Source organism: Oncorhynchus clarkii, chromosome 3 (genome assembly GCF_045791955.1).
Source record: "Oncorhynchus clarkii lewisi isolate Uvic-CL-2024 chromosome 3, UVic_Ocla_1.0, whole genome shotgun sequence".
Classification (NCBI taxonomy): domain Eukaryota; kingdom Metazoa; phylum Chordata; class Actinopteri; order Salmoniformes; family Salmonidae; genus Oncorhynchus; species Oncorhynchus clarkii.
In genome coordinates this window covers 48,468,958-48,481,650 of record NC_092149.1, presented here as the reverse complement: position 1 = coordinate 48,481,650, position 12,693 = coordinate 48,468,958, and the positions used below count along the sequence as shown (strand labels likewise).

Below are 12,693 nucleotides of genomic sequence, written 5' to 3'. Positions count from 1 at the left end.
GTATCCATATCCACATTAAAACGAGTCCTATATCGACGTAACCTGAAAGGCCGCTCAGCAAGGAAGAAACCACTGCTCCAAAATCGCCATAAAAAAGCCAGACTACGTTTTGCAACTACAAAAATAACTGTTTGGCCATAATGACCATCGTTATGTTTGGAGGAAAAAGGGGGAAGCTTGCAAGTCGAAGAACATCAGCACAACCGTGAAGTACAGGGGTGGCAGCATCATGTTGTGGGGGTGCTATGCTGCAGGAGGGACTGGTGCACTTCACAAAATAGATGGCATCATGAGGTAGGCAAGTTATGTGGATATATTGAAGCAACATCTCAAGACGCCAGGAAGTTAAAGCCTGGTTGCAAATGGGTCTTCCAAATGGACAATGACCCCAAGCGTACTTCCAAAGTTGTGGAAAAATGGCTTAAGGACAATAAAGTCAAGGTATTGGAGTGGCCATCCCAAAGCCCCGACATCAATCCTGTTGAACATTTGTGGGCAGAACTGAAAAAGCGTGTGCGAGCAAGGAAGCCTACAAACCTGACTCAGTTTCATCAGCTCTGTCCAGAGGAATGGGCCAAAATTCACCCAACTTATTGTAGGAAGCTTGTGGAAGGCTACCCGAAACGTTTGACCCAAGTTAAATAATAATAAAGGCAACGCTACCAAATACGAATTGATTGTATGTAAACTTCTGACCCACTGGGAATGTGATGAAAGAAATAAAGCTGAAATAAATAATTATATCAACTGTTATTCTGACGTTTCACATTCTTAAAATAAAGGGGTGATCCTAACTGACCTAAGACAGGGAATTTCTACAAGGATTAAATGTCAGGAATTGGGGAAAAATCTGATTTAAATGTAGTTGGCTAAGCTGTATGTAAACTTCCGACTTCAACTGTACATGCCATGTAGTGTCGTTTCAGCCATGAGAATTGAAGGAAAGTTGGTGGGTGCACAGTGTACTGTTCAGATACTGGAATTATTTTGATGAATGTGCGAAGGTAAACTTCTTTTTGAATATGCAGGATGTCCAATTGGATTAAAGTAAATTTAAATACATTTGCCAAAATGATATATTTACTCCTGTCTATACAAAAATAAATAAAATCATTCAAATACTTCATCAGAGGATCATGAGCTTCTTTAAAAAATTAGCTGTGGATTGTTTCAAATTAACAGTGCATAGCCCTATGCCTATTTGGGAAGCCTGCAATTTGGACAGCTCGCGTGGCAATTAGGCCTAGCTGATTATTGAGTAGCAGCTGTCATTGAAAAGTATCTAAAATATGTGTGTAGATAAAAGTGTCATGTCTATAATTGAATGTATAATGTTGAGACGAGAAGAAGTGAAGGGGTGTGTGGCGAAGATATAGGCACATCTCTCTCCAGAATACATGCTCTCAGCTCTCCAGAGTGCCGTAGGTGTCTCCCGCTAATTATTGCACATTCATTGTTTCATTGTGTGAATTGTTTCCCCTTTGATTGTTTATTTTTGATTCAGTCTCCATTTACATATGTCACCTGTAGTAAATGTACCATTAGTCCCCGTCATTTAGTTACGTTAATTTCTGTTTCTCTACCTTTCTTGCCTTTGTGCTGTTGTCTGTGCCCAATAATGTTTGTACCATGTTTTGTGCTGCTGCCATGTTGTGCTGCTGCCATGTTGTGTTGCTACCATGTTGTTGTTATGTGGTTTTGCAACCATGCTATGCTGTTGTCTTAGGTCTCTCTTGTAGTGATGTGTGTTTTGTCCTATATACAGTGCCTTGCGAAAGTATTCGGCCCCCTTGAACTTTGCGACCTTTTGCCACATTTCAGGCTTCAAACATAAAGATATAAAACTGTATTTTTTTGTGAAGAATCAACAACAAGTGGGACACAATCATGAAGTGGAACGACATTTATTGGATATTTCAAACTTTTTTAACAAATCAAAAACTGAAAAATTGGGCGTGCAAAATTATTCAGCCCCTTTACTTTCAGTGCAGCAAACTCTCTCCGGAAGTTCAGTGAGGATCTCTGAATGATCCAATATTGACCTAAATGACTAATGATGATAAATACAAACCACCTGTGTGTAATCAAGTCTCCGTATAAATGCACCTGCACTGTGATAGTCTCAGAGGTCCGTTAAAAGCGCAGAGAGCATCATGAAGAACAAGGAACACACCAGGCAGGTCCGAGATACTGTTGTGAAGAAGTTTAAAGCCGGATTTGGATACAAAAAGATTTCCCAAGCTTTAAACATCCCAAGGAGCACTGTGCAAGCGATAATATTGAAATGGAAGGAGTATCAGACCACTGCAAATCTACCAAGACGTGGCCGTCCCTCTAAACTTTCAGCTCATACAAGGAGAAGACTGATCAGAGATGCAGCCAAGAGGCCCATGATCACTCTGGATGAACTGCAGAGATCTACAGCTGAGGTGGGAGACTCTGTCCATAGGACAACAATCAGTCATATATTGCACAAATCTGGCCTTTATTGAAGAGTGGCAAGAAGAAAGCCATTTCTTAAAGATATCCATAAAAAGTGTTGTTTAAAGTTTGCCACAAGCCACCTGGGAGACACACCAAACATGTGGAAGAAGGTGCTCTGGTCAGATGAAACCAAAATTGAACTTTTTGGCAACAATGCAAAATGTTATGTTTGGCGTAAAAGCAACACAGCTGAACACACCCTCCCCACTGTCAAACATGGTGGTGGCAGCATCATGGTTTGGGCCTGCTTTTCTTCAGCAGGGACAGGGAAGATGGTTAAAATTGATGGGAAGATGAATGGAGCCAAATGCAGGACCATTCTGGAAGAAAACCTGATGGAGTCTGCAAAAGACCTGAGACTGGGACGGAGATTTGTCTTCCAACAAGACAATGATCCAAAACATAAAGCAAAATCTACAATGGAATGGTTCAAAAATAAACATATCCAGGTGTTAGAATGGCCAAGTCAAAGTCCAGAACTGAATCCAATCGAGAATCTGTGGAAAGAACTGAAAACTGCTGTTCACAAATGCTCTCCATCCAACCTCACTGAGCTCGAGCTGTTTTGCAAGGAGGAATGGGAAAAAATGTCAGTCTCTCGATGTGCAAAACTGATAGAGACATACCCCAAGTGACTTACAGCTGTAATCGCAGCAAAAGGTGGCGCTACAAAGTATTAACTTAAGGGGGCTGAATAATTTTGCACGCCCAATTTTTCAGTTTTTGATTTGTTAAAAAAGTTTGAAATATCCAATAAATGTCGTTCCACTTCATGATTGTGTCCCACTTGTTGTTGATTTTTCACAAAAAAATACAGTTTTATATCTTTATGTTTGAAGCCTGAAATGTGGCAAAAGGTCGCAAAGTTCAAGGGGGCCGAATACTTTCGCAAGGCACTGTATATATATTTTTATCCCAGCCCTGACTTGGCCAGCTAAATAAAGACTAATTAAAAAATACCAAAATAAATAATGCATGTAATAATTACAGTAATTTACCGTTCTCATTCTCGGAGTGGAAACGTTGTTTGCAGAGTTCTCAACCTGCTACACTTGTGAGAAACAAGTTTTGGTTCATTTCATAACCATCATTTACGAGTTTTGTCAATTTTCATTGTCTTTTGTTTGGATAGCTTAATTTGAGCAATGAGCACGTGTCTGATTTCTCTGTCCTCTTAATATTGAGGGAGTGCGTGAAAGTGCCCATTTGGAGATGTCTTATTTCGGATTGTCTTAACTCACCATGTCCACCAATAATACATTTTTTTCCTCACCTCACACAGTAAGTCCTTCAAAGTCTGTTTTTTATTTTATTTTTTACATCCATTGCGAATGATAATAGTTATCATTCCAACACTCTCCCCCTTGATAATCACTAAGCCTCGGTGTGCAAGAGCAAAATATAATGATTTGATAATTGCATATATCCATTGGAAAACATCCTTAAATACCTGAACATTTTTCCCAAAAACATCTCTCTGTCCCAAGCTCACTGGTGTGGGAAACTGAAGGCTCAGAATAGGTTAGTTGATACAATGTTGCAAGTTCGCTAGCCACAGCTTCATCTGGTCCCAGTTGAGTGATTTGATACAATGTTGCACTTCGTTAATTCAAGTCAAGTCCTTGAGAAAGGGAGCTGCTATACAGGCAGAGTAGAGAGATTCATTTAATTGAAAGAACCTGCATTTTTATTTGTCGGTTTTATGTGTTTTTACTTTGTTGACAATGGAAGTTACAGGCCTACTGCCTCATTGGCCTACAGGATATCATTGAGCTCCATGCATACAGTCATTACTTTAGCCGCCAATGGTTCATGGTGTATCAATGGGTCCATTTGGCAGAGGCTGGTGCTCTCGCATTAGTTTAATTTTAACTTTGAGCATTTTATGATTTCATTTCAGATTTTTATGATTAACCAACTCACAATGATTTTGAGAAACAAAATTATCATTATTGAAATAAAACTGTTCCACGAAAATGTGCATATGAAAATCATAACTGGCACCCAGATCGGTAGAAATGTTAACATAAATTGTACGCTTCCCCAAACTTGAATCTCATGTGCAGCCTATTAAGTGATTTGTTTGGCAATCAGATGAAAACATCGTAACCTTTTGTGTTCATGCCACATTAAAAGGTGAAACATTTTTACAGTTAAATTAAATGCCTTTACTATAAAACCCATAAAAAAATGTATATAGGAGGTCCTATGAAAAAAAGATGCCACCGTTTGGAAATCAAATGCCTGTCCAACTGATTCCTTCTGGTGCCGGCCGTGGCGGTCACCCTTTAAATGTCAAGCACGCTACTGTATAACCAGGCTTCAGATTGAATCCCGGCCAAAGTTCATGACACCTATACAAAACACAACTTATGTTCAATAATTGTCTACCATTCTATCCATCATATGGTGCAGCTTTACTGAAGTGTTGATCATGTATATTAATGCTTGCCTCAAATAAATTACACACAAACGTACCATTCACCATACAGTAAATGTCCTTAGTGAATTGTATTTGTATATTTGTCTAAATAATGTACGCTAGAATAAAACCAATATATCTGTACTCTAGCTACCTTGATTCCCAATTTGTTTGTTGGTAGGAAACTGTACAGTAGAGAAACACCATTGTTCGGGCAATTACATCAGGTTGATTACATCAGGTAATCAACTAAAAAGTAGACACCACAAAGCAATGTTAATCACTACAAGTTCTGCTTCACGTTAATACACTGCACATAATACACTTTGAGATTATGTTGGATGCTGTTCTACAAAGAGGTATCAACATCTCTCGCTCGCACACCACGACTGGTTTACATATGTTAGAGCTGGGTTGGAACAAAAGCCTGCAATTTGTTGCTCTCTAGGACCACAGCTGCCCACTCTTGGTGGAGATCCAATTTATAGTTATTGGGTGAAGTGTGTCCTCCTCACTCCCAGGGAGCAGCATTTAGTCTATTAAACACAACACGGATAAACCATCTGCCTCAAGGCCCTCATTGGCTCTCAACTCAACTCATCTAGGCACAAAGGTGAGTCCAAGGTCAACGAACCGATGAAATACAGTATAATTGCCTGGATCATTTTGTCAATCAATACTAACAACACTGTGGTTGAATGTAATTTGTGCTGAATACCTTATGGTAATATATTCGTTTTTTCAGTGTTTTTTTTTTATTCACAATCATCACTGGAGGACAATCACAATAACCCAAAACCATCACCACCCCCCCCCCCCCTTCAAAAACAACAAAATTAGCATGAACAAGCATTACAAAATCCATCCTAAGAAGAAAAATCTATTAAAACCAAAATAAACTGACAAATATACACGACATACATGTCAAGTCATTCCATTCCCATAGACTAACCTATCCATGAGATCTGACATATCTAAAAAATATATGTATGTACACACTCTGCTGTATTGTACTGTACAAAATACGACAACACTTTAGGTTTCCCCCTGTAGACATGCAAACGCCTTACTTAGCCCTGCACAATGTCATTTGACGGCCTTTGTGACCACTCACCACTAATTATAATTGGTTTATGACCTGACATTATAACTGCTATTAACTGTCTCTGAGACTGCACTGGCATGTTGCATCTCAAACAACTGAGCTGACACAGGTTAGTGTGAAGCTTCTAATAATCAAGGGATATGAATGCCAGTAAATGGTCTTGTGTATCACTTCATAAGGCATTGAACATGTCTACATGAGACCCTTGTACAATTAAGTGTGCCCCAAAGGACTTATTTTCTGTGGGGGTCAAAGATGAGAGCATTCAGCCGGAATTGCACTTATTTGCGGACAACGTCACAGTCAAGGTGAACTTGCATTGCCTACAGTATGTCTCTGAAGAGCAGTGGAGCATATCCGTGTGCATCAAAACCCCAAAATAAAGAGAGGGTCAAATTTAAAAGGGTACATATGTGTTTGTCTCTTCCAATGTCTACCACGATGAAAACTAACATGGCAAAACTAGTTTAGCTGAAAGGGGAAAAGAACCATGCACTTGTAAGTGTGGATGTTGAAACCCTAATGGCTCCTGCCGGAGATGGAGGCAGTCTGCTATGTGCTTTGCCGTGAGAGGGATCGTCTCAGAGGTGGAGATTGAAGTGGCATTTTGGATAAGTGAGAGTTCCCACTTGTAGTCTTGCCAATTCTGGTGTCCATTGTCTTTGACAGGTGTCCTTGGGAGTTCTCTGACTGCAAACACATGCACACACAAACATACGCAGGCACACGCACAAACACTATCAAACTCTCTCTCAAACTAACACAAGCTATGTGATTTGCACACACACGCACGTACCCACACACACACGCCGCAACTCTCACTGTCCACCTCTGCCTTAACACTTGGTCCAAAAGCCACCAGCCTTTCGTGCAGGCTTCAGCAAATTTTTTACAGTGAGGAAGTCCTGCAAAAGTCCTGCCGAAGGTCTCCACCACATCCTACTCTTCCTCCTCCTCATCATCATCGGGCAGCGGTAGGATCTCTTCCTTGAGACACTCCCTGTAGAAGCTGGTGAGCGAGGCAAAGAGGTGCAGCCTACTTCTCTGGGACAGGAAATGACCCTCATCTGGATAGATCTAGAACACCACAACAATGAGCACAGCATGACCACAACATGTGCACAGCGGCATCAGTGAAAAGACAGTATACATATATTTATTTAAACTACTACTTTATGGATGTGTGTAATTACTCTCCTCTCATCACAGTTTAGTTTAGCTTATTATGATCCCCATCCCCAAACCAACATTTTTTTCAGAATGGCACAAATTCCCCGATATCAGGGTACTCATGTCAACATGTTTGCTTTCAGAGCATATTTGATCCCAAATTATAAGAAATTATACTGCACATGCAACAGCTACTCTTCCTGAGGTCCACATAAAACGTACAAATACATGACAAAGTACAGGACAGTTATAGATTAGAACAACATATTAAATTACATTCAAAATAAAATGTAAATATGATTTATATATTGGAGAGACACCAAGAGACAATAAAATGACTATTTACACACTATTCATATATACTGTGCATATTCATATTCTTAGATACAGTACAGTTACATTAGATCTTTAGAAGGAGGAGAGGCTCTGTGATACAAAATGTTTTTTATCTGTTTGTTTTTAAGCTAAACTTGCTTTTTGCCCGAGTTGCCTCTGGTGGCAGAGCATTCCATGATGACATGGCTCGACAGATAACTGAGAAGCGCACTGAATCGGTTTTTGGTTTGGGTACAAGTGAAGAAGCCCACAGTGGCATGTCTGGTGGGGTATGTATGTCTGTTTGAAGTGTATGCAAATAGATTGTACAATTGATTAGGCATTTTCAACACACAAATGTTTCTTAAAAAGACTAGAACAGAAATAGTCCATTTCTCCTCAACCCTCAAACATGAAAGACTATCATTCATGTTCTTGGTGTTAGTTCTGTGTGTGCAGTGAAGACAAGGCGTGATGCTTTGTTTTGAGCCAGTCACAGCTTTGCTAGGTCTTTCTTTGCTGGCCGTGGCCATATTACCGGACAGTAATCAAGATGGGACACGATCAGAGCCTGAACAACTAGTACAGTTGTTCCTGTACGCAGAACATATTTTTAGAACTGACATACCTCTCCCCATCTTCACTTCAACTTTGTCAATATGACTTGAGCATGATAACTGACCATCCAATGTTACTTCTAGGGGTTCAGCTTCTTCAACTCAATGGTCACACCCTTTATGTGCATTTCCAGTTGTGATTCAAGTCTAAGAGAATGCTTTGAACCAAATGCAATGATTTTGGTTTTAGATGTATATAAGGTCAGTGTATTGTTATTTACCAATTCTGACACTGAATACAACTCCTTCTTAAGAGTTTCAGTATGTTCACTGGCTGTAGGTGCTGATGTGTAGAGTGTGCAATCATCAGTATACATAATCATTTTTAGCTTCTTGTAAGACAAGTTGCAAATAATTTGTAAAGATATAGAAGAGTAACGGCCCAAGGGATACCACACTGTCCTTATCTGATGTTTTTAACCTATATTTAACTAGGAAATTCAGTTAAAGAACAAATTATTATTTTCAATGATGGCCTAGGAACAGTGGGTTAACTCCCTGATCATGGGCAGAATTACAGATTTGTAACCTTGTCAGCTCTGGGATTTGAACTTGCAACCTTTCAGTTACTAGTCCAACGCTCTAACCACTAGGCCATAACCACTAGGCCACACTCCCACCCCATTGAATAACACTCTCTGGGTTCTATTGGATAAGTAACTCTCTGACCATTTGATGACAGGTGATGTAAAGCCAGAGCAAGTGAGTTTTTCAGTAACAAATGATGATCAATAACATCAAAGGCTGCACTGAAATATAACAATACAGCTCCAACTATCATTGTATTATCCATGTATTTTAGCCAATCATCAGTCATCTGAGCCAGTGCAGTAGAAGCTGAGTGCCCTCCCCTATATGCAGTGGCTGGTGTTACTGTATGTTTATGGTACTACACACACTACAGTAACATACTGTACATACATAGCATGGGTAGGGTACTGCATAGTTTCGTTACTGTTAGTATACATTTTAAGCAACCATAGCTTGGGTAGACTTATGGCTTAAAGAATCTAGTGTACCTACACAGAACCTGCATTCTACAGTATAGTGGGCAATGACATTCTCCATACCTGCATCGAGTAGTTTGCTCCAACTTTCACAAGGTTCTTAATGAGCTCAGCAGTATGCTGAAAGTGGACATTGGCTGAAAGAAGCATAAGAAAATGTGTCAGCAGAATTCCGCTTGAATCGTCACGGAGAAGAGCAGCAAGATCACATAATGACAGAAAACTTATATTTCATAAAAACTGTCATTTTTGTTAAAAGTTCTTCAGTGTGTCGTTTGGCAAGACGCACACTGCAGACTGGTCCTACATAGTAAATAACAACACAACAGCTACATAACTGACCCCAGATCATTGTTGATGCCTTTTTCTTGGTTTCACATAGTTAGTCACTCACCATCTGCTGTGCCGTGTACAAGCATCAGAGTCTGTTCCTTCAGTGGCTGGACATTCTGCAACACACTGGAGAACTGCAACAGAGCCAACCATAGAAATGTTAAGAGTATTAGAAAGAGTTTGCTGGCATATTGTTAGAAAGGGAAGGTCAACAACCATTCCTAGTGGCTAGTGAAAGTCTATACATCCCTTGCACAGTCTTCACATTCTGCTGCCGAAAAATTACATCTAAAAATGTATTAAATTAGATTTAGTTTTTTATCGATCTACACAACTTACTCAACACTTTCAAAGTAAAAAAATAAATATACATATTTAAAAAATGAAGATGTATTGATTGTGTGCCTTCACACCCCAGAGATAATACTTGGTAAAATAACCTTTGGCAGCCATTACAGTTGTGAATCATTTTTGAATAAGATTCTATCAACATTGCACAACTCTTATGGCAACATACACTGAGTGTACAAAACATTAAGAACACATTTCTAATATTGAGTTCCACCTACGCTTTAGCACTCAGAACAGTCTCATTTCGTCGGGGCATGGATTCTACAATGTGTCGAAAGCATTCCACAGGGATGCTGGCCCATGTCAACTCCAATGCTTCCACAGTTGTGTCATGTTGGCTGGATGACCTTTGGGTGGTGGACCATTCTTGATTTTATTTTTATTTAACCTTACTTTAACTAGGCAAGTCAGTTAAGAACAAATTCGTATTTACAATGACGGCCTACCAAAAGGCAAAAGGCCTCCTGCAGGGACGGGGGCTGGGATTAAAAATACAAAAAATGAATAAAATATAAATATAGGACAAAACACACATCATGACAAGAGAGTCAACACAACACTACATAAAGAGAGACCTAAGACAACAACATAGCAAGGCAGCAACACATGACAACACAGCATGGTAGCAACACAACATAACAACAACATGGTAGCAACAAACATGGTAGCATCACAAAACACGGTGCAAACATTATTGGGCACATTATCGGGCAGACAGCAGCACAAAGGGCAAGAAGGTAGAGTCAACAATACATCACACAAAGCAGCCACAACTGTCAGTAAGAGTGTCCATGATTGAGTTTTTGAATGAAGAGATTGAGATAAAAATGTCCAGTTTGAGTGTTTGTTGCAGCTCGTTCCAGTAGCTAGCTGCAGCGAATTGAAAAGCGGAGCGACCCAAGGATGTGTGTGCTTTGGGGATCTTTAACAGAATGTGACTGACAGAACAGGTGTTGTATGTGGAGGATGAGGGCTGCAGTATATATCTCAGATAAAGGGGAGTGAGGCCTAAGATGGTTTTATAAATAAGCATAAACCAGTGGGTCTTGCGAGGGGTATACAGAGATGACAAGTTTACAGAGGAATATAGAGTCCAGTGATGTGTCCAATAAGGAGCATTGGTGGCACATCTGATGGCCGGATGGTAAAGAACATCTGGCCGCTCGAGAGCACCCTTACCTGCCGATCTATAAATTACGTCTCCGTAATCTTGCATGGGTAGGATGGTCATCTGAATCAGGGTTAGTTTGGCAGATGGGGTGAAAGAGGAACGATTACGATAGAGGAAACCAAGTCTAGATTTAACTTTAGCCTGCAGCTTTGATATGTGCTGAGAGAAGGACAGTGTACTGTCTAGCCATACTCCCAAGTACTTGTATGAGGTAACTTCCTCAAGCTCTAAATCCTCAGAGGTAGTAAACACACCTGTGGACACAACCCAACCAAGCCGCACTGCTTCTTGACACAATGTCCACTTAACCAGGAAGACAGCCACACCAATGTGCAATGTGTTGGAGGAAACACCATGCACCTGGCGACCGTGTCAGCGTGCACTGCGCCCGGTCCTTCACAGGAGTTGCTAGTGTGCGATGGGACAAGGATATCCCTGCCGACCAAACCCTCACCTAACCCGGACGACCCTGAGCCAATTGTGTGCCACCCCAACGGTCTCCGGGTCACAGTCAGCTGCGACAGAGCCTGGTAAGAAAGCTTTCTTGTAGAGAATTTAACATAAAATCCAGGGAGGGTCCAGCTGAGAATAAGACTGTATCATCTGCATATAAATTAATGAGAGAGCTTCCTAATGCCTGAGCTATGTTGTTGATGTAAATTGAGAAGAGCGTGGGGCCTAGGATGAGCCTTGGGGTATTCCCTTGGTGACAGGCTATGGCTGAGACAGCACATTTTCTGACTTTATACACTGCACTATTTGAGATAGGTAGTTAGCAAACCAGGCCAAAGACCCCTCATAGACAACAATACTCCTTAGCTGGCCCACAAGAATGGAAGGGTCTACCGTATGAAAAGCTTTGGCCAAGTCAATAAAAATGGCAGCACAATATTTCTTAAAATCAAGGGCAATGGTGACATTATTTCGGACCTTTAAGGTTGCAGTGATACATCCATAACCTGAGCGGAAATCAGATTGCATACCCGAGAGAATACTATAGACATCAAGAAAGCCAGGCAGTTGATTAGACACGTTTTTACAAAACTTTTGACAAAAAGGCTAAATAGACAGTTAGGATCAGCTTGATCTCCCCTTTAAATAAAGGAAGAACCGTTCCAAACAATGGGAACCTCCCCAGAAAGGATAGACAGGTTAAAAAGGTTGGAGATAGGCTTGGCGATGATAGGGGCAGAAACCTTAAAGAAGAAAGGGTCTAAACCATCTGATCCAGATGTTTTTTGGGGTCAAGCTTAAGGAGCTCCTTTTGCAGCTCAGACTCAGTGACTGCCTGCAGGGAGAAAAACTTTGTAGCGGGGAAGGGGAAAAAAAGAGGGAGAAGCATCGGGGATAGTCCCATTAGAAGGGATGGGAGTTGATGAAATGTTGGACGGGCAAGGAGGCATGGCTAAGTACAATATGAATCCTGACTTAACGAAGTGGTGATTAAAGAGCTCAGCCATGTACTTCTGGTTATTAACAACCACATCATCAACATTAAGGGACATGGGCAGCTGTGAGGATGTCACGAACATTGTTGTAAGAATTGGACCAAAATGCAGCGTGGTTTGGGTTCATCATCTTTTATTATATGTGAACTGGCACAAAAACAATAAAGAGCAAAGAAACGAACGTGCAGCTTTGTCGTGCTCAAAGGCAACAATACTAAAACAAGATCGCACAACAAACAGGTGGGAAAAGGCTGCCTAAGTATGATCCCC

The 12,693-nt window shown here is 40.6% G+C and overlaps 1 protein-coding gene across 1 annotated transcript in view; it reads right to left on the bottom strand.

Moving 5' to 3' along the window:
* Positions 1–5,782: 5,782 nt before the first annotated feature.
* The window catches only part of LOC139405995 (inactive dipeptidyl peptidase 10-like), a 188,462-nt gene continuing 181,551 nt past the window's right edge, over positions 5,783–12,693 (bottom strand). Inside the window, exons 24-26 of the mRNA XM_071148451.1 lie at positions 9,515–9,587; positions 9,184–9,257; positions 5,783–7,088 (exon numbers count right to left, since the gene is read on the bottom strand). Coding sequence (XP_071004552.1) covers positions 6,951–7,088; positions 9,184–9,257; positions 9,515–9,587 — 285 coding nt within the window. The 3' untranslated portion in view covers positions 5,783–6,950. The remainder of the gene's footprint in view (positions 7,089–9,183; positions 9,258–9,514; positions 9,588–12,693) is intronic.